Source organism: Takifugu flavidus, chromosome 6 (genome assembly GCF_003711565.1).
Source record: "Takifugu flavidus isolate HTHZ2018 chromosome 6, ASM371156v2, whole genome shotgun sequence".
Taxonomy (NCBI): domain Eukaryota; kingdom Metazoa; phylum Chordata; class Actinopteri; order Tetraodontiformes; family Tetraodontidae; genus Takifugu; species Takifugu flavidus.
The window spans coordinates 838,587-864,446 of NC_079525.1; the positions used below are offsets into that span (position 1 = coordinate 838,587).

The following is a 25,860-nucleotide window of genomic DNA, read 5'->3' on the forward strand; positions in this document are numbered from 1 at the left end:
CCCGTCTCTGAGGTGTCGCATGGCTGTTTATCATGCAGGATGTGGCCCTTCCTCCCTGTCCACTTTGAATCTCACGTTTCCGACCTCAGTGACTCCCTGGAGAAACACTCCACACATTCATCCCTTCACATATCAGCCCCTGTGGTACTCCTGAAGGAAACAGGGGATTTCTTTTCTTTTTCTACTGTAAGGAAACCAGCACGTGAGATCTGTGGCGTTCTACCCCACCTGAGACCCTCCTGTTGGACGGTGTGAATGTGGAGTGGGCACCAGCCTCGGTAGAGCTGCCCCATCCTCACGCATCCAAATTCCATGTAAACATGCGTAAATATTTAAATATCAGTCAGTATTCCAGATTAAATGAGCAACGTGACATTCTGCAAGGCAATTTTGTCTAAAATGAGCAATTAATTGAACATGTCAGCAGTGTTCTTGGGACTCAGTAAATTATTAAGTCATTCATTTATTATTTTAGGATTGTTTCGGCCTGTTAAACTAATTTATGTGTTTCCCCGGTGGTGGTTTTTAAATACTTTATTGACCAAAACATTTAGCGAACAATCTCAGAGTTGTTGCCGGGCAAAAAACATTGTTTGTGCCGGGTTAAAAGAAAATTGATGAGGACAGAATGCAGAGCTCTGCTAAGCAGTTCCTGTCCCCACGTAATGTGAGTTCCACCCTTATTATGGGATACGTAGGCAATGGTGATAGAACATAGCAGGTTGCTTTGAGATCAGCTCTCTTTCGCTTTGATCTGAGCAAGTTCAAAGGGGAAAAGGGGCTCTGGAATGCCGAACGCCACCATAACATGTGACATAACCTCCTTGGCAAAGGTGATAAAAAGAAGTGAGAATGATACGGACAGAATTATCAAGTTTATAGAGAAAAATCCTATTTTCCGAACATCCGTTGTCAAGTTTATTTGAAATCAGTTTGCTTAGTTTATCCGTTAACTCATTTTCTATTTACAAAATTCTGTTTGAACACTTGATACGTGGAGGGAAGGCACAGCCAGAACCAGTCTTAACTAGTCTTGATTACAGCTGGGACTTGTGCTAACAGGATGGAAGGAATGTGAGGTGTGAAGAAGTTGGGCGGACTTGCTGTTAATAAAGATCACTGGCATCATTCAAACACATCATTGGTGACACTGACAGTTTCTCCTGAAAACGTGACATCAACCCCGTGCTCAGCGCCTCCAGAATGTCAGAGTGATATTAAACCCACTGCTGGAAAGGTGGCCATTCAGACTTCAGAGTACGCTATTGAATCTGTATTGATCGACATCTTATGAGCTGCTATTAAATAAACGTGCGTTTGTTGAGGCGTTCCGCGCCGCCGTGAGTTCAGCCGATGCGTCACGTGCAGCGGATTGGGGCTGTTGGACGATGGCCTTGAGTCCCGGGTGGCCTTTAAGAAATGGATTTCTTTGGGCCGAGATGCTCTTTTGGAGGAGCTGTCAGGACGTGTTTACCTCCTCACCGTTCCGGCTCTGAACGCAGCCGAGACACAAAAGGCTTCTTTTCGAATCAGCAAACTCCCACGCTGTATTCAAATGTCGCGTCATTTCTGCAAAGTTTTTCTCCGATTTGTATGTCTTCGACAAAGCATTTCCGATAGTCAAGGGAAAAGTTTAGGAACAATTTATCAGGCCTTTTATTTCATCCGACCTAAAGTCTTAAAGTTGACTTATTATTAAATATCCCTCTGCCCTGTTTGTCTTCTCCTGTCTTCATTCCAGCAGCAGCCGTCTGGCATCTATATGATCTATACTTCCTCTCCTGTGTGTACACAAAGCAATATCCCAGAGGAATAAATCTGGAAGTGGAGGTTTGCTTTGGAAATTAGCGTCTCTTATTGAATCAAATGAAGCATGAACTCGAAGAGGGAGGAAGGAAAAGGTCAGCAGACTGAGAACATTTAATGAATATTGAATCAAACACCAAGACCATTCTATCACCCACACACACGCGCGCACACACACACACACGCCTACACACACGAGCAAATGTTACAATTGAGAACTCTCTACGTCCTTCGAGACACCCTGAACAAATATTAACGATAAATATAGAGAAGCCTCCATTTGCACTGTCCAGGTCACATTTTTAAACCCGATTCTGTGACTTTTCCTGGGTCATATTGGGCATAAATGTGTTTACTGAACAGGATATGGAAGCACAATAAGGTAGGAAATCATGCTCACTCTTGATAATTAGACTTTTGATTTTTAACTGTTTTGATTCTGGGGTTTTTGGAGGTTTTTTAACCCATTTCTGTTCTCTAATTTTCAAACTCGCAAAAAATCGCAATTGTTTTTAAAAAAGGGTTTTTTGTTTGTATTTAACAGTTTTAAAAACCCATCACACTCGTAGCGGGAGAGCACGATCAAACACTCCAGATTACATAAAAGTCTTATATAACCAATGTGGTTCTGAAGAGCGATTGTGAGCACGAGTGATTGCGAGTGAACGCTGACTGACTGATTGATTTTGGGGATGTGAAATAATCAGTAATCAATATGGATAAGAGTCGAGGCTCCGACATTTGAGCAGCACAGTGTAACGAAAGGCCAGACTGACCTTGAAGCCATGCAGTCGTATCCATTTCACTCCCACGGTTCTTCCTTTTAGCCTTGATGGAAAGGTCAAAATGCCCCTTAAGTGATTTTTAGCTGCACTCACCTTTAGCTTTGTGCTTTTGTGCTTCGCTAGAATCCTTTTAGACATCCTGAATGAGCGAGACCCTGTATTTAATGTGCATGTGGAAGAAACATTTGGAATGTATGGACAACAGACCTGTCTGAATAAGCCATGAGCTCCTCGTGGCTCTTCATGGCTCCTCATGGCTCCTCATGGCTCCTCATGGCTCCTCATGGCACCTTGTGGATCTTCATGGCTCTTCATGGCTCCTCGTGGCTCCTCGTGGCTCCTCATGGCTCCTCGTGGTGGAGTCCTGTCTGCTACTTAATTCAGACACAGCCTGATGCTGGAACAAGAGCAGAAAGTGTGAGTATTTAGACCACAAGCTGAAAGTAAAGAGGAAGTTAGAGGCAGCTGAGCTGGCTGGATGCATGGATGATGCTTGGATGGATGCAAGCACACAGGAGATCGTTTAATGATTCATGAGGTTTATGAGGAGGGGACACTGACCTATGAAAACCCCTTAGAAACCAGAACTTTAAGTACTTTACCAAGGCACTCCAGAATAAAAATAAACCAAATACCCCATAAAAAAAGCTAGACAGTAAACACAGTAAAGTTCCCTGTGCATCTACTGCACACTGCAGTTCCAGCTACTAAATGATGACTTTCTATATAAAGCACTAATGTTGTGAAATATGGTCATTTTAAGCTCCCCAGAAAGTGACGGCCATATCAGTTGGCTGCAGGATAAAAAAAAAAAAATCAATTTCACGCTAAGGTTTCAATCTGGAAAATGCATCAAAAGATGTCATAAGTTGAAAGTCTCCACAGCCGACAGAGTGTGTGTGTGTGTGTGTGGGTGTGTGTGTGTGGGGGGGGTGATGGGAAAAGGAACTGCTCATTTTCTAAAATGAGGGCAGTGACCAGGAAGAACCTTTATGATGCTTTCAAGGCCGTCTCTGAAAAAAGAAGGTTTCACAAAACTCGTCCCCTCTGAGGAAACACGAGGACTCGGCGTTAGTCCAGGACAGGTAGCGCCCGACCGGGACAGGTAGCGCCCGACCAGGACAGGTAGCGCCCGTACGGGACAGGTAGCGCTCAACCGGGACAGGTAGAGCCCGTCCGGGACAGGTAGCGCCCAACCGGGACAGGTAGCGCCCGACCGGGACAGGTAGCGCCCGACCGGGACAGGTAGCGCTCGTCCGGGACAGGTAGCGCCTGTCTGTCACTCCTCTTTCAGCATTTTATTGGCAACCACAGGGACTTAATGAGTCCCCCCCCCCCCCCCCAACACACATGCCCTTGTACTTCAATCTTTCTGAGGACTTTCATGGACATGATTCATTCCCCAGCTCACTACTCTAACCATCAGAACCAAACCCATAACTCCGACCCTGAACCAAACCTGGAACCCAGAACCCTCCTCAGTCCCCAACAGACTGAGCTACCACCGCCCTAAAGCCATGTCCTGACCTTCAAACAGTCCTTTAGAGTTGGCGCTACTCAAACATGTCCTCTCTTGGCTAGTAGAATGTGTATTTTGGTGCTCAATATGCAGCCTGTAGAAGACGGGACACACGCAAACACTCAGAACGTGGGGTTGGTCCTCTCCTGCGCTCATCCGTGTTTTGCAGCTAGCATGTGTGAAATCCGTCCCCCGAGTTTTTGTCTGCGTTGACCTTTTGATTCAACGCCACGCTGCTCATTTCAGGCCGACAGAGTTAGTGCATGTTGATGCAGCTCCATCAGAAGCCCTTCTGTGTCAGACCCTGACAAAAGGTGATACACAGCTGCAGGACACAGAGGTGCAGCATCACTTTCTCTCATCACACAATCGGAAACACACACTTACACACACTTCCTCCTGAATGAGATTTATCGGCAATTAGGCCCTAAAACCACATTTTCAAGGCAAAGGCACAATACGATGTGTTTCTGCCTGCCTGGCTGAGTCGCGTCACCCGCTCTCTCATCCCATAATATATTCTGACTAAAGTCCCCTCAGTTATTGTGTGGTGGTACGAAGGCTACATATGAAAAGCTGCTGTCACTGTGTTTCATGCGTTTAATGGGGGGGGGGGGGGGGTGGGGGGGGGGGGCGTGCATTTCACCTGTAAAGTGGACATATTTGGGGACTCTTTTTGGCCGGTCCTCACAACTGTAAAGGTCAGTTTGAGGGTTCAGACTTGTTTTTAAGGTTGAGGTAAAACTGGGGGTAAAGGTTGGGTGGAGGTTCGATCCTGATCAGTTCAATCGTTTTGCCCTTTTTTATCATCAAAGCCTGACTGATCATCTGAACTCAGCATCTCTTTAACAGGCAATGTGGGAAATGACTGCTTTATAAAGACAAAACCTGATGCCAGCCACACGAGACAGGAAAAGCAACAATATAATCAGAGATTTTACAGAAAAGTCTAATTAGACCGGTCTTATATTGTACGCTAATGCTGTTTGAGGCCTTTTATTGTGTATTTGTTTATCTAGATCCGAGTGATATCAGTCATATTTACTGAAACAGATGTAGCACCAAACCTGAGCATCAGGAACAGCTGTATATAAAACTCCCGTGTTGAGCACATCTTTTGGAATTTCTCCTTTAATTAGCTGGTACCTAAAAGTCCCCGGTGATCTGCCTGGATCACTACAGGCCAGTAGCATCACACTAATCATCACAAAGGGATTTTAACACCAGAGGAGCGATGAGATCATTATGATCCCTCTCGTCTATTAAAATGCACATAACTCTGTTTGATAAAGAACCCTGCTTCCCAATCGATGACCTTTCCCTAAAGAGTGTTATACATCATTTTATTTTGGTGGGTGGGGTGGATTCTGGAATAAAAAGGAGAAAAAAATTAGTGTTTTATCTAAAACCGCCATGGGCTCATTGTGACCTCTATTACTTATGTAAAAAAAAAAAAAAGACTGTGTTTTGTAGTCATATATTCTACATTATATAGCGAGTCAGACACACAGGCCAAAACACTTTACAAAAGTGCTGCTCATTCCCCCATTTGAACACACACTATATCAAAACTAACGATAGCAACCAAGATGGATCATGAGATAGTCAGACACACGTGCACGCTCTGTGCACGGTCCTTTGGGTTTTCTGATGGGTGTCCTGTGAAAGGGAGAACCCTGAGCAACATCTGGCTGTGCTGGTTGTGAGTAAACGGGCAACACTTAAGGAAGAATAAGTGTGATTGACTTATTTCTCAATGTGTTAATATTTCTTAATTTGTGTTCATTTCGCAAATCAAACCATCTGTTGCAATCAAAATTGTGTCTAAGTGCTTGATTGGGGGGGGGGCTCCTGCTGACGGCCTCCTGGGAAGAGAAGAAGGAGAAGGGGGAGGACAGGTAGGAGAGAATTGACATAAATCCTGCAAAACATTAATTACAACAAGCCGTCAGTATAAGAGCAGAGTGGGGGTGAAAGGTCAGGTCAGGTCAGCTATGAGGTCAGCGATACCTGCAGGTGGATACGGAGAGGGAGGAGGTTCGAGAGAAGCACAAACACTTTATTTTGCAAAGTTCCATAATGCCCATTTTCAGCGTCATGCTCGGCAGCTTCCTCAGCTCTCTTAACACAAATGCCTAATAATAGGACTTAATCTATAGTTCTGTAGTGCTGCCTGTTGTTGCGAAATTCATTAAATTCTGATGTCATGTTGATTCATTTTCTTTTAAATGCTATTTAATTTATAAAGCCTAGAAGTGGTGCGAGTCACACAAGCCTCGACGTCTTGGAGACATTTAATTACCAGCTAATAAAAAACAATCAAGGCATTTACGCTGTGCTGGCACTTTGAGTGACGATGTCGACACAGTTTTGGTAATTCAAGGAAAACGCGTGGAGCCTTTTTATTTGTTCAGAGTTTTGGTAGGCGTCGTTGCTTAGTAACCGCACAACGGCATTTTAGGATTTGTAGTTCCTCTGTGACAGCGTTCCTTTTACTGAAAACGCAAAATCCGAGCGATAACTACCTTTCCCACAATGCAATGTCTTCAGAAAGTACCCGCCCACTGTGAACACGTGACTTTTTGAGCTCCAATAAACAAGAATCATCTGCAGCGCTACTTTCGTGCTAGCTAGTGCTTTTGCTACATGTCCTGAATTTTTTATTTTTTTTTCCATAACACTTATTCAAAATGAAGCTTAAATGTTTTGTCGTTGCCGTGTGCTACAGCGTGTGTGTCATGGCTGGGAAATACTCTCGGGAGGTGAACGAGCAGAAGCCCGGCGGTGATGGACTGACGGTGGAGTTCAGGATCGGAAAACTCAACCAGGTGTGGGAGAAAGCCAAGCGGGTACGTATATATAAACGTATATATATATATGTGTGTGTATATACACACAAAGATCCTGACATGTCCTTACAGCGTTGGGTGGCCGTGGCTAATGTCTTTACCACCGAGGTGATTAACGGTGATTGAAAGCATTGATTTGCGTTAGTTTCGTGTATTTGTCTGAACCGGGTTTATTTGGGGCTGTTCTGGTTATGAGTGTAAATGTCGCTTTTTCCTTGCCAGGTTCAAACACGCTCACTTGAGCATCCTCTCCAGCAGCATCTGCAGCTTTCATTCGCTGTTGTCTCCATCCCATCTCTTGACTGAACGATTCACATCCCTTTAACATCTTCTTGTCCATCCTTCTGTGTAACATGGCCCTGACTGGACCCTCTCCCCACAGATGCCGCTGTCACCGGTCCGTCAGGCGGAGCTGCACAGCGACCTGAAGATCCAGGAGAAGGACGAGCTTCAGTGGAAGAAGCTGAAGGCGGAGGGCCTCGATGAAACCGGGGAAAAAGAGGCTCAACTGCGACGCAACTTTAATGGTGACTCCTCTGTTTGTGTGTTTCATTAGCAAAGCTTCAGAAAACAAAATCCTGTGTTGTTTTTGCTCATAAATGGCCCTCCGTGAGGTTTGAACTAGTGTTTGTGAGGAAGGGAGGCCCTTCTCTCCCCGAAAGCCCATAATAAGCAATGGCAGCATCCTGATTAAAGGTTAAACATGTAACATCATTAGTGTTGACACTTAAGGCCAGTGGGTTCATAGCTAATGAGCGATAGCTGTGAAATTATGCTCATCATGATGAACGGTAAAGATTAAGATCACAAACTTAACTTTCCTTGACACATCTACTGTTCTGGGTCTTTAAGAGTTTAACCCATGAGGCTTTCAGAGGCTTCTTCAGTTCCAAACTTGGATAAGAGGTCCAAGGTAGTTTTCTCTGTCAACTGGACTGGGTTTCTTCTCTTGAAGACGTTTCGCCTTCTATCCAGAAGGCTTCTTCAGTTCTGAAATCGCTTGGGAGTTCTACCTTGGATACAATGACCTGGATGACTGAGAATTTACACAGACATCTTGGATAAGAGGTGAAATTCCTTTGGGACAAGTCACAGAAATCCAGTCGAATTGTCTTAAGGCGAGATTCTCTCCGACCTGGACGACCGAGAACGCGTTAATTAGAGATTAGAGAAAGTGATGTGCCGCACAGACCATAATATGTTTGTTCCGTTCGGTGAATTCTTGAAGAAGCAGCAGAGCAGGTTTAATGAAAACTGTGATGATGGAAGGGGACATTAGAGCGCCGAGCCTCTGTAAACGCACATCTCTCTATTCTTAATAATAAATGCCGCGGGCCCATTCGCTCGGCTTCGGTACCGGCAGCTTCTGCTCCGATGTTTAAAGAACCAGGCTGCCGTGTTTTTAATAATTTAAAGGTCAATTCAGTGCTAATTGAATGTGGAGCTGATGGATTAGAGTGTGAAATAATCTTCACTTCAGCCCCTGCAGGCACTGACCCGTCGACGGGTTCTGTTTGTGCGTCTGGTCACAACAGCTGGGAGACGCTCGCTTCCCTCCATCAGTCTGGAAGTTGGATCCACCTTTTTACTGCCGCTACGTTAGTCGGCTCCAGCTCATTTCAAAGAGAACCTTCAAGAGTTGGGCTTGGACCAACCGGGCTCCCATTAAAGTTTTTACACGTTAACATTTGGCTTATCGCCGGTCCGCGTTGTGTCGTAAAGCGCTCGGGGTCGAGCCCCAACTGAACCTATAAAACGTGAATTGTACCAGCTCAGCAAGTGTTTCAGTTTATGATTTTAGAGTCGCCATCTGCGAACGCAGGACGCCGTTAATGAGTGACACCCGTTCGTTAGCGAAAAGTTGGGGAAAATGCTACATCAGCTGCTGCCGTCACAGCTGAGCTGAGCAGAACTTTGGCGTCGGGTCGGGTTAATCGAGGTCGAAGGCATTAAGAGAGGAGGCGCTCGGATGTGTCGCCGCTCTGTTTCTTCTGAGGTTGCATAAAAATCTCAGAAAACAAGTTTTTGCGTGAACTTCGAGTAACTTTTTGTCTCTTGCCTGCAGACCTCCAGGTTAAGTTGTGCTCTGGGAAGTGGGGGAGAGTTTTTCTACCACTTTATTTGTCACAGTTTTCAGGTTAAGAGGGAGAGGGAAGTGAATTTTTTAAAAGCTCTCGACGCCCTGTTTGTTGACCTGCTCGCCTTATTTTTAGCACCTCGCTGATTTATTTAGAGCTATTACCCCCCCCCCCCCCTTCAGTTTATTTTAAAATGGCTTCTGCTTTAGCATTAATGAGCTACTGTCAAGATCTCTGTCTCCTCTGGGTAATTTTTAATGTAAGATGTATTCAAATGATGTTAAAATGATGAACATGGAGTCTGTAGGAGGAAAGTCACCTCGGGTTGTCTGGTGCATCGAGCGGCTTCAGCCTGTCCTCTTTAGGACTGTCGGGATAATCGATGACAAGGGCATCTGTGTTTGGCTGCGCAGTGATCCTGGCCAAGTATGGGATGGATGGGAAAAGAGACACTCGATCGGTGGAAAACAACTCTCTGAAGGACCACGATGCGAAGGAGGGGGACATTTTTGATGATCCCAGGCTGGATAAACTGTGGAACAAGGTTTGCCGCCCCCCCATTCTGCTTCCTTTCTCTGGGTATCACAGATGGGAGTCCGCTGACTGCGTCACATGACTCACTGTCCAACAGGCCAAGAGCTCTGGAAAGTTCTCCAACGAGGAGCTGTCGAGCCTGAAGAAGGAATTCCAGCATCACAGGGACAAGATCCACGAGTACAACATCCTCATCGACGCGGTGAGCAGGACGGAAGGTGAGTCATGCAAAACGACGCCTTTTAAACAGGCTTTCGCCCTCGTCTGTCCAGATCCGTGCGTCCGTTTCGGCCAGTCGTGGTGTTCTGTGCGTAGGCGGCAGCGTAACGAGCTGCCCGTCTACAGCTCTGCGCTCCACCAAGGCCTGTGTCACGCCGAGCCGCGCGTTTACGCGTGACGCATTGTTGTCGCCCCTCCGGAGAAAGCAAACACGCTGTCGTCGGTTGTTTTCCTCCGCTGCCTCACCGCTGCGGAGCTTTGTCTTAAACAATGAGCCCAGGGTGTTGTTCTGCCTGTCAGATGCTCTTAAACGTTGAGCCGGTCACGTGATGCCTCCAAGGTGTTCTCCTCGCACCATCACCTGCCGTCTCGCTCTTTTTTTCCTAGTTTTGTTTTTTAGTCTGCTCATTTTCGTGCTTTTTTTTTTTTCTTGAAACAAAGAGGCGAACATCACGACTGCGTCCGTGTGGTAAATCAAATTGAAACGGTGTTCTTGTTCTGTGGTTACCATGGCGCTCACGCTCTCTTATCATCCACTCCCTAACCTCGACACCCGGTCCCCCGCACAGCTTCTGAATGGCTTGTTTTTCTCATTTCGGACAAATATCCTCTCTTTATGTTTGATGACCCCCGCATTGCTCATCAGAGAGATTTTATCTGTTTTATGTGCGCAGAAACAACAAAGCTTTGCCAGTTTCCTCTCTGAAACTCGACCCTGAATGCTTCGTTTTGAAATATCCTTAATGTCCATTTATTAAGTCGCCCTTCTTTTTTTTTTGTTCCCATGAACAGAAATCCACAAGAATGTGATCTCGCCACTGGAGGGGGACGCCAAAGAGCCCGAGCTGCACAAGAAGCACACGGACCTGAAGCAGAAAATGAGGGATCTCAACCACGGCTTCGAGCGACTGCGCAAACTCAGCCACGAGGGCTTCACCGAGGACAGTGGTGCGCCAACATTCAGAGCTTCATCGCTTGTCTTGTTACCCTAATGCCACGTTGGTCACATCATATTTGGGGGGCAGAGATGAGCCAGTGCTTCCATAAACGCATTTGAAAGAGAAAAGGCAGAATTCTGCCCCCATAAATCTTGTTATTTATCTCTGTGAACCTTCTTCTACCTTCCTAGCGTGAGAATATGAAGGGGGAGAAGCCGCTGCTGACTGACTCCTGCACTTTTCTTCCTCCCCTGATTTCCCTCTAGGTTGTTTCTCACCCATCTAGTTGTTTTCACCCCCCCCCCCCCCATGAGCGGAACAGCTCTCATTTCATCTCTTTTCCTGGCAGGAATATACTTTTAAGTAGGCCTCGATGATTTTTGGCTGCACCTTAATTTAAGCTGTAACTGGAAGCCCTTTCCTCTTATTTTCTAGTGTGTGTGTGCTTGTGTGTGAGTGAGTGTGATTGATTAGCTGTGGCTGCTGCGATTGTATCTTAAAGAAAGCATCTGCCACGACTCTGAGCCTCCTCTTGGCGTGTGAGTATTGGAGAGGCTCTGAACGGTCTCTTTGAGTGGCTGATGGCTCCGTTTGTCCCCTGTGTGTTCCACTCTGCAGAGTTCAGGGAGCCCCGTGTGATCGAACTGTGGGAGGCTGCCAAGCGAGCCAACCTCAGCGAAGACGAGCTGGACTCTCTCAAGGTTATTCCCCGGATCGCACGTCACTCCCAGCAAACTTGTGCTTCCCCAGATTTGTCACCCTCGGTGCTATCGCTTGAAGATAACCCTTAAAAACTTTTCTTTCAAGTGCTTCTTTTGTTAAAAGGGCCATTCATTCTCGTCCTCTGTAGCTAAGTGCTACGTGTTCAGCCGCACAACGCAGGTTTTTGCTCGCATTTTATTCTGTGCACATTCTCGTCGGACAATATTTTATCTCTATCTTCATTTGTTCTCGTTTCACCTTTTGTCCCACGCAAGAAGATTCAGGGCCAGTAGCTCAATTTAAAAGATTTTGTGGCGTCGAGCTCTAATTTATCGCAGTGAAACATTCGGCTTGGCGTTTCTCACTGACATTTCCTTTCATGTCACTACTTGAGATGCATATCGGCTGCTCCTGTGCATCTGTGCATGTAATTGAAGGTGAAGCAAATGTGCTCCCCCCTTTTTATCAGTGACCCCCCCTTTCCTTGTTCACTTAGGAGGAGCTCCATCACTTTGAGACCAAAGTGGAGAAGCACAGCCACTACCAGGAGCAACTGGAGCTCTCCCACCAGAAGCTGCAGCACGTGGAAGCTTTGGGAGACAAGGAGCACATCAGGAAAACCCAAGAAAAGTACAACACGCTTGCCGAGAAGACCCGGGAGATCGGATATAAGGTGAGGAGGCGTGTTAATCTATCGTACAGTGGGTTTTCCGCTCCCTAGCATAGAAAACTAATCATTTCGCCAAATGGAGAGGGAGCAAAACAATGTTAAAGTGGTGGGAAAATGCAGTTAGAAAGGCCAAAGGGAAGGAAGGCTAACAGCCCTTCTGTTTGCTGTAGCAGGCTGATAATCCAGCTAAAGGATTCCAGCCAGACTCTTATTATTATTATTACACCAGCAAATATGTTGCAGCATATTCACGGGATAAACGATTTGTCCCGAGGCAGCAGCAGCCGCGTGTTGCCGTTTCTTTATTTCAGCTTGGAGAACGTTAGAGGAACAGTTTGAGTGACTCGGGTGCTAGCGTGAGCCCCGAGCTGCACATCAGCGTTTGTGTTACACGAAGCTCGAGGCCGTAGCACGAAGACTGGAACGATGTTTAGTCTACGTAGAAGCTCGAATGTCACGTTTACTCCCCACGGTGCCGAACACGCGGCGGCGTGGCCGTCTTCCACCAGGGGAGACGGCCACGCCGCCGCTCAGGTGTCCTGTTGCGTAACAGACACTATCTATCAGGTTAGAACTAATTACCACAAACAATCTAATTAGGACTGTGGCTCGTTAAATGCTAACATTTTTCTCTGGCCTTGTTTCAGATGAAGAAACACATGCAAGACTTGTCCAGCAAGATCTCTGGTCAGGGCCTCAACCACAACGAGCTCTGAGGGGCAGCGAGCAGCACACCTGGAGGCCGGAGGGACTCCAGCGTGGGAAGCACCAATCAGTGCTTTCTGCTTCTCCTGGACTTCTATTTTGTTGATTTATGAATGACTCTTGGGTCGTGGGTGTGGCTGGGGAGGGACGAGGAGTCGCACCGAAGTCGCTCGTATCCAGAAGACGGAGTTCAAGTGTTGAGGAGCCACCTCGACCCTGTTAACATGGATGACGAGCACTTCTGAGCAGGTCAGCCTGGTAGCACTGTGACACGAGGAGGAGGAGGATGAAGATGACGAGACCGCTCCAATCAGATTAAAGAAGTCAGATTAGAAGCACTGAAACCCCCAAACCTGATAATGTCATAATAATCTTTATTATTCAAACAGATAAGGTGCCAACAAGGTACAAACTTAGAAAATATGATGTCATTTCATACTAAATAAAAGTTAAAGTTTAAATGTGTGTTCATTCATGTCCTCCAGTAGAGATCTAGGTCTGGTACTTTGTGTGTCAGCCTTGGCAGGGAGGTTGTTTTAGGTCATAATTCTCTTTTCTTGTCCTAATTCTGTCCGTCCGTCCAATCTCAATATTGGGGGGTGATGATAAAATCACCCCCATATCCTGGCGTCCTGGCTCCCCCTTGCCGTAGCATATTTGTACCGCGCCATGTCTCATACCGCAGTGTAGGCATATATGCGTAAGGAGCCTTGCCCAAGGGCTCGCCTGGATTCGAACCGACAACCTTCCGTAACAAAGTCAGTGGCGTAAACCACTGAGCATACCCAGCGCTGCCTTCCTTCAGACTCAGGTCCTCTACCAGAGGCCCGGGAGTCAGGGTATCCTGGCACCTGCTGGAGCATCTACTCAGGTTGGGTGTTACTGCCCCTAGTGCCCCCATCACTACTGGGACCACTGTTGCCTTCATGCCCCACATTCTCTCTATCCTCCTCCAGCTTCTGGTGTTCCTTCTTCCTGATGTTGCCATCACTCAGGATTGCTACATCTATCACCACCGCCATCTTGTCAGGCTGGATCAGGAAGTCCCACAGGATCTTGGCCTGCTCTCCAGCACCTTCGGGGGTGTCTCCCACCTGGACCCTGGGATCTCCCGTCCATACTCAGATGTTCCTGCACACTATGCCAGCAGGGGATCTGATATATATATATATTTATTTAATTCATCCACTAGTTTCTGATCCTTGCTGCCTCCTCAGAAGTGCCAGCGCGGAACTGCCACAATAAAAATAAATTGGCATCAAAATATTGGACAATCTGTCTGGATGATTCCAAGAGGGAGGTGGGAAATTGGAAAAGCCGGGCTGTGCTCTCCCATTCATCAGCGGCTGCCTTCTCCCAGAGCAGAGACCCCGACATTGATCACTGTGATGAAGAATGCTTCTGCGAGCCTGATGGCTCAGTCATGTCCTGTTTGGGCCACATAGGCCCGGATTAACATAATTTGCTGCTGAGTTATAACTCTGAACATCTTATTTGGATCAGATGCTCTTAGGCTGTTTGCTGGAATGACAGCCAGGCACGATGGGATGTGACGCAGCAGCGCCGAGTTCCTATTCTTCCACGATAAACTGTGATAAATCATTTAAATAATAATGTTAGCTGGCTGCCTCGAGGTGGAAAAGTGTGAGAATAAGCAGAGCCGTGGCCGAACGCTCCGAGTGAAGAGGCGACGCAGCGACGGTGCAGCCAGACGCCACGAAACCGTTAGAAATGGCAGCACAAACCCTCCGACGCGGTGGGATGGAGGCTGGACGGAAGGTGCGGAACGCCGGCACAACGGTGGGTGTGTCGGGAGCGCCGGGGTCGGCGTTCGGTTCGAGTTAAAGCTGAGGCGGAGTCAGCGCGGCGGCCCTCGTCCGCGGCTCCCCGGCCGACTCGGTCTGCTCTCCCTGCCCGGAACATGCTCCGCCCCCACCCTCTGAGCCGTCGCCATGGCAGTGATGGGGTGGGCGTAGCTGATGGAGCTCCCGTCTGCTGGGGGATTAAAGACAGAGGGAGAGAGCGTTTTTAGCTCCTCAACACCTGCGATTAACTGGTTATGAAGTGTGCACGGCAGGTAAAGGTGCGCTCAACACCCCCAACACGCCTTTGTTACCCCTGGCTTCACTAATCCCAGTGTTCCCAGTGACGGAAATCCACTGATGAACCCAGGAGAAGCACCTGCTACCAGAACACCTTCAGAGCCCCCTGCCTCCGCCCACACGTGCACCCTCCGTGCGCGGGCTCTTACCTCTGTATGAGCCGGGCACGGGAGCTGAGCCGGGCTCGTTCGGGTCTCTGTTTGTTTTCGCTGGCGGGCGGCTGAAGGGGACGTTGACGTAGTGAGCGGTGCTGTTACCACGGAGACTGGAAGACTGGGAGACACCTGTGGAGGGGCCCAGTTTAGCTGTTACACATTTAACAAGTACAGCAATGGCAGGAATCTCATTAGGGAGGTGTTGTTTTTACCGCCAGTGGACGTGGGACTGGCTGGAGGTGGTGGGGGTGGTGGGGGTGGTGGGGGTGCAGCCGGTGGCAGGGGGCACCTCGCCAGCTTATCACAAATGTCTTCCACCCCCTCGTGTTCCTCTGTCACACACAGAGGGGAATCTGAAAGCACATTTTTGGCTTGAAGAGCGTAAACCAGTGACGGATGTGTTCCTATACTGGGGTAAAACCATCACAGGGGGAGAGCCTGAGCGGGGGCATCAAGTCCAAAAGATACGGCATACCCCATCCAAACCACTGGTTTGGGTCACACACACACACACACACACACACACACCTTGCACAGGAACAGGTGATGGTCCTGGGGGGGAGCTGGCCACCTACAAATACACAAGACATCATTTCAGCCTCGAGCACCCTCCGGGTGACATCACAGATCTCGTACCCTCACCAGACACGTGTCCCTCGCCGTCCGCCACTGTTCCGGTGTGATGTAGTTCTCCGGAGCGGGAGCACGCTGGGCGAGGAGAGAAGGAGAAACGCCGAAATGATTCGGAGATGAAGGATGGACGGATGCAGCCTTTTTATCAGGCTGCTGGCACCTTTATTGCTGCCCTCTGCACACCTCTCTCTCTCTCTCTCTCTCTCTCTCACACACACACACACACACACAGTGCTCCTGTCAAAACTCCAACACATGCTGTCTCTTCTCTGATAATTTACTCTTAAATCCCATCAGTGCAATAATTAGAAACGAGAGCTGAAACACTGCCGGTGGAGTTAGGCGTCTCAACGATGGGGTGGGACAGGATCAGCACTTTCGGCTGCATTGTTTCTCTTTCTCCACGAGCCTCTGAGCCGAACCGCAGCCACCCAAGTGAATCATTAAGATGAAGTGTGATGCCGTGCATGAGCAGAGGGAGATAATTACTCCCGAACCTCCGCAGTTCAGAACACTGCACAATTACACCGCCTGGCAAAAGGGCAAAAAAAGTGAAAGCGGGCTGGAAAAAGGCTAAAACGACGGCTGACGTGAAGACTTTTTCATTCGTCTCTTCACCGAATCAAGTTGAACGCGGAGAAGGTTCGTAACACCTTCAGCGTCCATCAGAACCCTCCCTGAATACACACATTTATTATATATATAGTTAAATAATGCTGAAGTTAAGTGAGGCTGCGTTAACATTCCTAAATTAGCTATAAAAAAAAAAAAACCAGCAGCAGCAACATTATGGAGAAAGTCAGGAGCCTAGAGAGATGATGATGATGATGATGATGATGATGATTTTTAAAAGTTCTAATAACAGTTTAATGCAAGCAGAGAAACAAACCTCCCCGAGAGGATTTTATGGAGCTTCTTTCTGCAGTTTTCTTCAGTTACAGAATGATGAAAGGCTGATTCCATCGTAATGGTTGCAACTCTATTACAGTGTGATTAAGCAAATGCTTTTAGCTTGATTAGACTTTCATGCTGGGAAAATGTCTATAAACGAATATCTTTTGCACACAGGATTTCATTCCTCGTGCTTTTTCCAGCTCAGCGTGACAGCGTTTGAGAGGGCAGCTGCCTAAAAATGAGAGTTTATTTCACAGTTTGGAGAAGCTCAGTCATTTAAAACGACTTTCTATCGTGTAGCTAAATTTGAATCTCTAGTTTCTCGTTATCTAAATCACACATTTGAGGGCTAATTAGGCTGGTACGGTGGCGTGTTCACAGGTCCACATACCAGAAGTGTTTCGTATTCATTCATTCCTACCTGGGTTTCTTCAGCCGCGTCTCTGTGCTGCAGCAGCAGTCTGAGGCTGCACCTCTCCGCACTGCCCACAGAGGGCGCCCTGTCGCTGCCCCGGGAGCTGCAGCGCTGACTCCCGCTGCTTGACTTTTGGCCCCCATCTTGACTGCTTCGGCTGTCCCTGCACAGCTCGGGTGGACCCTGTTTCCTGGAGGGTTCCCTCAGGGACGAGCTCTGGAGGGTGCTCTGGGGGGAGTCGTATCCCAGCAGCCGGAGCACACTGGGAGTTTGGCGCTCGTCACCGTGCCTCTGTGACCAAGAGGAGCTCGATGTGGGGGTGCAAGGACAGGGGGAGGCAGCAGATGACCTGTGCTCTAGGTTGGGGACGGACTGAATGGATGGAGGGGGAGACGGGGGTGGAACATAAGGGGGCGAAGACGTTAGAAGGCTGGCTACAGAGCCGTACTCCTCACTGCCGCCCTGGCTGCTTGTATCCAGACTTCCGGTGTACGAGGAAAAACTTCCTGAATAGGACGACTGACTGCCCGCCACTATCCCGATCCCGCTGTCCAACGAGCTCTGTCGCCCGCTGTCGTTGAGTCCGCGAGGGTGGAGCTGGCCGGAGGTCGGGCGCGCCCCCAGGCTGCCCAACGCCGTGGGCTGGAGGCGGTTATCAGGCCCGGCCAGAGCCTTCAATGTGGAGGAGCTCGACGCCGTCTCGTTGGAGAGGTGCGGCCTTGCCGACGGCTCCGCCCAAAATGGGAGTCTGCCCGCAATGCTGACGTCCGATTGGCTGGAGGAGGAGCTGGACACGCTGCTTTGGTCGTCGCCAGCAACAGATGTGCTGCAGCTGTATGTGGAAGCTGAGGAGGAGGAGGTTCCCGTCATCATAATTACCCACACGATCAGGACGTCTAGCTCAGCGACGAGGCAAACGGACGGAGGTACCTGTGCTGCTCGCCAGGCTGCACTCAGACAACATGCTGAGCCGTTTCTCCAGATCCGACGCCTCCTGACAGATGCGCTCCTCAGCAGACGCCGGGTCGGCGCCGAGGTCTGCGGGTCCGAGCAGACACAGAGGGGAGAGAGTCGTCTTTACGTTTGCATGGCTGAGTCACTTATTTTACAGCGTAACATTCGGAATAGCAGCGGAAATATACAGAAGTGACGCAGCTAAAGGGTGCTCCTACCGTGTGTGTGTGTGTGTGTGTGTGTGTGTGAGGTCACCAGTGCAGGCTCACAGAGGTGGCGTGTGCTGGTGTTAACAACCTAACCCCTGGATCCGGGCCTCTGCACCGCAGCAGTTAGCACAAACGTGCCGATGCCAAGTTTTTCCACTACGCTATTTGAGGTGTCAGCTAACATTTGCTAACGCTGCTGGTCTAAGCTAATTATAGGCGCCGCAGGGCACTGAATGTCCAGCTGGCATCTGAGCGGACTCACAGAGGCGGGTTGAAGCGGATCCAGGGCAGTTTCTTCATCTGTGTGTTTGGTTCTCAAGCTTGACCTAATTGTTCTGTGATCCGGGCTTTAGTAGATGATTTACAACACGTTCACGACACGTGTATCCAAGGTTGATTCACCTCTCTCAATAGACAGGAACAAGTCGCATGAAGTATTTTAGTTCCAGAGTTTGCCTAAAGTCACGTCCACTGGCCTTCTTTTTTTTTAATCACTCTTCAGTCTGAATCAAAAGTCTGGGAATAAACAGGAACTGAAAGTTCCTGAAGGTGTGGTAAAAACGACTGGCCAATTAAACGGTGTCATGAAGTTAACTAGAATTCAGAGTGAGCGCAAATCTGCACCAGACACCGGAGGAAAGAAAATCAGTTATTTTAGCTTTGATATTGCTTATTTCTTACAAAGATGTTGCTGTACGAGGAACAGGAACGTCAAACTGTGCTCTTACTGAGTCTTCCTCCTGTAGAACGTCTCAAATTAAACCTATTGGACTCTTCCAGAAATGTCCCCCCCAGGATCCACACGGTTTACACGTATGTTTACGTGTCTGCCTGCCTGCCTGCCTGTCTGTCTGCCTGCCTGCCTGCCTGTCTGTCTGTCTGTCTGCCTGTCTGCCTGCCTGCCTGCCTGCCTGCCTGTCTGCCTGCCTGCCTGCCTGCTGTCTGCCTGCCTGCCTGCCTGCCTGCCTGCCTGCCTGCCTGCCTGCCTGTCTGCCTGCCTGCCTGCCTGCCTGTCTGCCTGCCTGCCTGCCTGCCTGCCTGTCTGCCTGCCTGCCTGTCTGTCTGTCTGCCTGCCTGTCTGTCTGCCTGCCTGTCTGCCTGCCTGTCTGCCTGCCTGCCTGTCTGTCTGTCTGTCCCAGACGCTCCTGTCCTGCTGTCTTGTATCCTCAACAGGCAGTTAGATCTCCGCCTGCTTCACTGACTTCTCGCCTCATATTTGTGCGACGCGTCACCTTTTCACCTGCGTCTGGGCGTCTAAATTCATGAGTTCGGGGGCCGGAGTGTAAATCTGCTCGGAGATACCAGTTGTCGTATTGTTGTGCAAAACTTTCTGGCCGTTTCTATGCGGAGGAAATGCCTGTGGAATTAGCAGTGCACGAGTAAGTCACACAAGTCACGACCCTTCACTCCACGGGGCGACACATGCGGCTTTAAGCATGTGCTGTTTCCGTTAGCATGACGCCTGAGAGAAATGTTCGACACGCACACGCAACAGGCGGTAAACCTTCACACGGTCACGTACCGACGTGACCGACGGTGTCGTCCGTCTCGTTTGCACACGTGCACGGTTTGAACTAAGGCGGAGGGCGCGATCAAGAACGCAGGACGATTCTGTGTGTGACCGTTTCTGGGCTGACCTGGAAGAGCCGGCCGGAGGCCGTGAGGGGTTCTGCTGGGAGAGACGCCCCTGACGATGCAGTCGAGGAGGAAGCTGATGCGCTCCCCTTCGGAAGAGGACAGGAAGAAAACTCCAGCCCCTGGAAAGGTGGATGAGGGAGAATGGGAAAACACAGGAATAGCAGAGAAGCCCGGCTCGGAACACGTCCTCGGCTTATAGCAACAGGTTTCGTCTGATATTAAAACGCTAAAGTGTTCGAACGATGACGTGAATTCAACAATCGGAGGCAGAAAGATCGACAGTTTTCTTTAACATCTCATTCCCGAGAGCAGCGATTCTTCCAGCGTCCTCATGGAGCAACACCTGATTCTTTCATCTGAATAATTAAAAGCCTTCTGCTCCGGACGGCGGCGAGCGATGAGAGTAATGAAAGCCTATTAGTCCACTCGCCTTACATATTTCATTAGGTTTGTCTCGAGGCGGTGGAAGTGTTTGGCCTGCGGCTCTGGCCCGCAAGAGGAGGACAGAGTAAACGCACCTGACGCGTAATTGGCTGAGGGAGGAGAACCGGACCACGCCAGCGGATGGAAGGCTGAGTAACAAAGCTGCCAACATTTGGTCAGCCTGAACCCCACAGAACCCCACGGAGACCCACGGGCCCGGTAAACAAACCGGCCCCCAACCCCTCGTCCTGCTGACCTCACAGCCCAGAGGGGTTCAGACAGCTGAGGGCACTTCGTAGAATGTGGGCAGACTTTGTCCCCTTTAAGATGGTACGGGCTCGAGCGTTCTTTAAGTAATAAAATCATATTTAAACACCTTTGACAGAACACAAACACTTGATTTTGAGGGTTTTAGAAGCAGCAAAACAGCTTTGAGGCAGCGTAAACATGCGGCCGTCCTTCTGACGTGGAGTTGTGCTGAAAACAACATCAAACGTGTTTGCAGGGCTACTTTTAAAAACCCGTCTTCTGCGAGCGTACCCCATCGGAACTAATAACCCAACACACACTTTCGGCCTTAACGAATCAAAATGGGACAGGCTGTATTTCTCTTTCATCTTCTTTCATCTTTTTCTGAAGTCTGAGCCATTCCGTTTCAAAATGTAATGATTTCGGCACCATGCTGTGTGGAACACTGAGTTCTACCTTCTGGACCTTCTCTGGCCTAAAACACACAGAGTCACCGGCCGGTAATAATTCACAGCTAACGTGTAATAAACACCGCAGAGAAAATAAAAGGCATCTATGGGGGGGGGGGTGCACGTGCACGTGCGCAGTGTGTGTGTGGGAGTCTGCTGAGCGACGTGGCACAGATTGCTGACATAGTGTCGGTTTAGAATGACTTTAATCTAGATCACAAGGCCGCCGTTGGTGATCATTAAGGGGTGGAGCCACAGGAACCCGTCCCACCGACGTCCAACAAGACCCCCGTTTGACAGATTAGTGTCAGCGGGCCCGCTGTGCACGCGCACGTGCACGGTCGTGCAGCCATTGTGTACATTCTGGGAACACATTGTTCCAGGCCCAGGTCCACGGCAGCAGAGGACGCCGTGAGTCGGGGATAAAGGGTTTTAGGCCGCGGCGTTGAATGACCAAGAGACGCCTTCGGATTTGTTGAGACGAAAGGCCTCATGGGAAATTAGACAGCTGCAAATGTGGAGAGAAATGGAAATGGAGCCCAGGCAGGGTTCACTCCGGACACGTGGGCAGCTCATCAGGTGGAAACACGCCGCACCAAACAACCATCAGGAAGCCGGAGAACCCAGAGGGAGCCGAGCACAGGCGGGCAGAACATGCACTCCCCACGCAGAAAAGCCCCCGGCTTCAGGGTGGGATCTGAACCCGTGACAGGCGACCGGTAATCTTCACGGTGACCTCAACTCACAGATGTTCCCACGTAACGCGTCTGCGTCCTCACCGAATACAAATAAAGAGGTAAAAAGCCAGATGAACCCTGCTGCGCCTCTCAGATCTGTCGGATCTGTCAGTTACATCACTCACCCTCTGTTTCAGCCCCCCCCCCCCCAGTGGCTGCTAGGTAACCAACGTATGGATGCCATGGACTAAACCGATTGGATGTCTGGCCAACAGGCGCAGCACAATTTCTGAGCCAGCTTTACGGCGGTGGGGGGTTATTTATAGTTGTTACCCTGAAACTGGAACCAGTGGCCCTCATGGTTATCCTCCAGGAGCCATGAGACGCACGCACGGGGGTCACGTGCGTGCACTTCTGATACCGCCTACACGAGACACGGGAGCAAACAAACAGGCTTGTTTTTTGTTCCGATCTCTCACGTCTCCTGCCGTCAACAGGATAAACAGGTATCCTCCGACCCGTGTCGACACCCCCGGAGAGTCCGGAAAACTACTCACAGTACCCACAGCGGGTCCCGCCCTCAAACACGAAGCCGCTGGGCACGGCGCCGTATCGCCGCAGCGTGGACAGTTTCCAGTGGCCGACAGTGATGGGAGGGACGCCTCTGGTCAGCACCAACAGGTTGTTGCACAGGTGCAGGGAGGCGGGGCCGCTTTCCAGTTGGGTTCCCGGTTCCACGGCGACGCTGAACCTGTGAACTGAAGGGGAGAAGGAAAGTTTGGGCTGTTCTGTCTCTGTAGCTGTAGCTCTGTAGCACAATGACCTCTGACCCCATGGAACAACCCTCACATCCTTATCACAACAGCTAGAAAAGCTGTTCTGTAGAGAACGACACCCTGATACCAAGTGACAAACCCGAACTGATCCAATAACTTCAGGCCCAAAACCAGGTAACAGGTTGTGTTTATGGGAGGGAACCAAAGGAGCTGCAGCTCTGTGACAGATGTGTAATTGAGAAAGGCTCTATAACCTTCTGAGCAAGCATTTATGGCCCTGGTCCCTCTGGTGTGGCATTAAAGAGCAGAGAGGAAGTGACACGGTGGAGATCTATCTGGAAGGTACGTTCGGTCGTAAAGGATAAATCCACGAGCTCAGACGCAGGAAGGACGCAGCCTGCATCAGCAGCGAGGAGAAGGTTGGGAGGGTGGCGGAGATGGGATCCAAGATTTAACAAGAGGGATCCATGAATAGCTCAGGAAGATGGTCACGGGGATTAGCTGCATGAGGGCTACGGCTAGCAGCAGAGGGTGCAGGCTAATGAGCGGGAACAGGATATATTGAGGAAGATCAGACACTTCCAGGATGGATGTGGAGAAAAATCGGCTGCATGTGAGTGGCTCCTGGGATAAATGGAGCGTCTGACGCCCTAAATTAGGCTTCAGAACATCTGAAATCGCTACAGAAGACTCTTAATTCTCCAAATAACCAGGATACCTGGAAGTACACGCAAGCCCTCAAGCCTCTGAGAGGCCCACACACCCCTACGCTTCCCCTGTCAAAACAAGCATTTTCCAAGTTCATAGCAGACCCGAGAGCAGCTGAAACACATTTAAAACATTACGAGACTTTCAGCGTCACATGCTCAAACAAAACCACCGACCTTCTCCCAGACTGTAGCGGACGCGGGCGTCCCAGGCCAGCAGGACGTCTCGACTGCTGAAGCCCAGGACCAGCGTGTGTGCCAGGCAGAGGATGGAGAGGCTGTAGGACACCCCGTCGTACCCCAGGCCCGGCTCCACCCCACAGATGCCCTGAAGAAGCAGAGGACACGCTTGGCTGACTGGGACACACAGGTGGGCCGGTCGCCCCCCACATGACAGCACAGATCTTCATGTGCAGAGTGGGGCTCCCAACCACTGATCCTTCGGCCTTCCGTGCACGTGGAATTCACATCATTCGGTCTAGAATTTGGCACATGCGGGAGCCGGAGCACAGAGCTGCGCGCGTTCCAAAACTCACCTCTAGCGTCACGTTGAGCCTCTCCTTGCGGCCGCTGCCCTTGTCCTTCCCCTTCTTTTTCTCTTTATACACCAGGAGCGAAAGGCAATCTGAGGCGCACACACACACACACACACACACAACACACACACACACACACATCTTAAACTTCTATGATTAAGCGTTGCTGCTCATGTTGTGTTTATTGCCGTCGCTGTAAATCTAAAACCGATGTGAGCTGCTGGCAGCGCCGATGCTCAAATCACGAGTGGAACATCTCAGAACCCAGTTGGTATCAGTCGGGACCTTTATGGTTCCTACAGCACAGCGCTGTTCCTCATAGTGTCCCAGAAACATGCGGTGGTTCATGTCAGTGTAAATGATGGTCGCTGGTTGAGCGATCCATCTGCAGAAGAGCCGTAAAAATCCCCTGCGCGCTTTAAAGGCGCGTTTTCGTGCGCATGGCGCCCCGCGGCGCACAGCCAAGCGGCCAATTCACGCGCTGGGATGGGTTCAACTGCGGGGAACCAAATGAGATTAGCAAAAAAGGCGACGGCGTCGCGACGCTGCGGCGTGTTCCGACTCTGAATATGAAAATTAAAGCAGTTTTCTCTTCCTACCTGCGACCGGGGAGGGCTTCCGAAGCACGACCCACCGAGTCTTCCACTGTGGATGCATTTCAAAAGTCAGTAAATGCAAACTGCCCCCCCACCGCCACCACCACCACCACACCCGCAGTTGAGTGCGGCTGAATTTCATTCTTTCAAACCCCAAAAAGTCAAGATGGTGGGAGAAATTCACCTTTTTTCCATCTCTAAACTTGACTTGTCCCTCCGCGACAACTGTATCCGTCATTTTCTGTCATGGTTCCGAGCAGCTGTGTGTGTGTGTGTGTGTGTGTGTGTGTGTGTGTGTGTGTGTCGGGGGAGTTACATTTCAAAATAGCTCCTCTCCCCGACCATCGGGGCCCGGCGGCGGGGACACGCTGCGGGGGGGCCTCCTCCTCCTGCGGGCTCCAGACGCACAGTTGTCGTTGCGCGTCAGCTGTTCATTGTTTACATCGCAGCTAATTTGATTAGAAGCTCGCGACTGACGCAGCCTCCACCGAACTGACACCCGCCGGGGGTCAGAGGCGGATTCATGCCGCCTTAGTGGAGCTTCGGCGCGGGTCAGTTGCAGCCAAAGATCGGTTCTAAGCGACTCCGCGAGGCTTCTTAAATATGAAACAATTATGGGATGCTGCAGTCCGGCTGCTTTTCACCGATGTCTCAGCAGGTCCGGTGGTTAAATCCCCCATGGATCTCTGGGGGGGATGATTTGCAAATGCCTGCTGGGATGTTTTGGGGTTAGATTGGGTCGCTGCTCAAAGAAGCTTATTTGGAACTTTATGGAAACACTTTAGATGGATCAAATGAGATGGAAGAAAATTCTGAAACGGTAGAATTTTGGGGGCATAAATATCAGCGCCAACTTTATGGAAGCAGCAGTTTAACAGATCATAAAGTGCTCGTTGAATACACAATTTCTAAAGGATTCTAGGAATTCTTAAGAAGGCCGTGCAGCTCGAGCAGCTACGGGTCCTGAACGGGTCCCTGCGTTCAGGTATCGGACCACACGATGGCGGCTGGAATCCAAACATGGCGACAAAATAGTGCCTTTTAGAGACAACGAGCGCTGTATTGACCACAGTGCATGAAAGGGTTGAAAGTGCATGGTTGCACGCGTGTTTTATTACAGGAGGTTTGTTACTGTTCCGATACAGCCTGGAATGACCTTATGACCTTTGAACGGTGACGACAGCATCAGTCTTTAGTGGTCCGGCTACAGTAAGGCTGCGTGCCCGCTTCGGCCCGCTCGGAGGGATGGAATTGGGAATGTTTGAGTCATCTCAGGCTGTGATCTTGTAACAGAGAGTCTGGGAACAGCTGCAGGGTCGCCACATTCATCTGGAATGGGATGAGGGATCAGGGCGGGCGTGTTCGGAGGCCGCACAAGCAGGTCGGGCATCGCCGGAGCAGCTCTACGGAAGCGTCCTCAAACAAACGTGGCTTTCAGCTTACTCCGACCCACCTGGGCCGGACCCTCGCTCTGCTCCGCCTGCCTCTTGGACGTGACCATGGAGGGCAGGTCTGAGGTCTGGTACACGGCCGACCTCATCCTGCCTCCGCGGTAGCGAAGCTCCAGGGTCACGTCCTCCCATTTCGAGTCCAACTCCGAGTCCTGCGAGCGGCAGAGGTCCCTGGACCCTTTCTGGGTTCG

At 49.8% G+C, this 25,860-nt stretch overlaps 2 protein-coding genes across 6 annotated transcripts; one reads left to right on the top strand and one right to left on the bottom strand.

Moving 5' to 3' along the window:
• Positions 1–6,656: 6,656 nt before the first annotated feature.
• lrpap1 (low density lipoprotein receptor-related protein associated protein 1) lies at positions 6,657–13,266 on the top strand. Its single transcript, XM_057036364.1, has 8 exons — positions 6,657–6,959; positions 7,342–7,486; positions 9,451–9,581; positions 9,669–9,789; positions 10,583–10,738; positions 11,347–11,429; positions 11,927–12,103; positions 12,748–13,266. The coding sequence occupies exons 1-8, from the start codon at positions 6,801–6,803 to the stop codon at positions 12,814–12,816; spliced, it is 1,041 nt and encodes a 346-aa protein (XP_056892344.1). The 5' UTR covers positions 6,657–6,800; the 3' UTR covers positions 12,817–13,266.
• On the bottom strand, positions 13,163–24,854 carry dok7b (docking protein 7b). 5 transcript variants are annotated; one of them, XM_057036360.1, is made up of 13 exons: positions 24,403–24,854; positions 24,222–24,267; positions 23,623–23,711; positions 23,264–23,414; positions 22,161–22,361; positions 19,805–19,924; positions 17,935–18,042; positions 17,011–17,849; positions 15,699–15,770; positions 15,591–15,633; positions 15,275–15,415; positions 15,057–15,191; positions 13,163–14,797 (listed from the first exon to the last, which is right to left on the bottom strand). In XM_057036360.1, the coding sequence occupies exons 1-13, from the start codon at positions 24,454–24,456 to the stop codon at positions 14,664–14,666; spliced, it is 2,133 nt and encodes a 710-aa protein (XP_056892340.1). In that variant the 5' UTR covers positions 24,457–24,854; the 3' UTR covers positions 13,163–14,663. The 5 variants fall into 5 exon arrangements, with proteins under 5 accessions (XP_056892340.1, XP_056892342.1, XP_056892339.1 ...); XM_057036362.1 differs by having other exon boundaries at positions 13,163–14,800; positions 15,275–15,394; positions 24,403–24,853; XM_057036359.1 differs by having other exon boundaries at positions 13,163–14,800; positions 24,403–24,853.
• Positions 24,855–25,860: the final 1,006 nt, after the last annotated feature.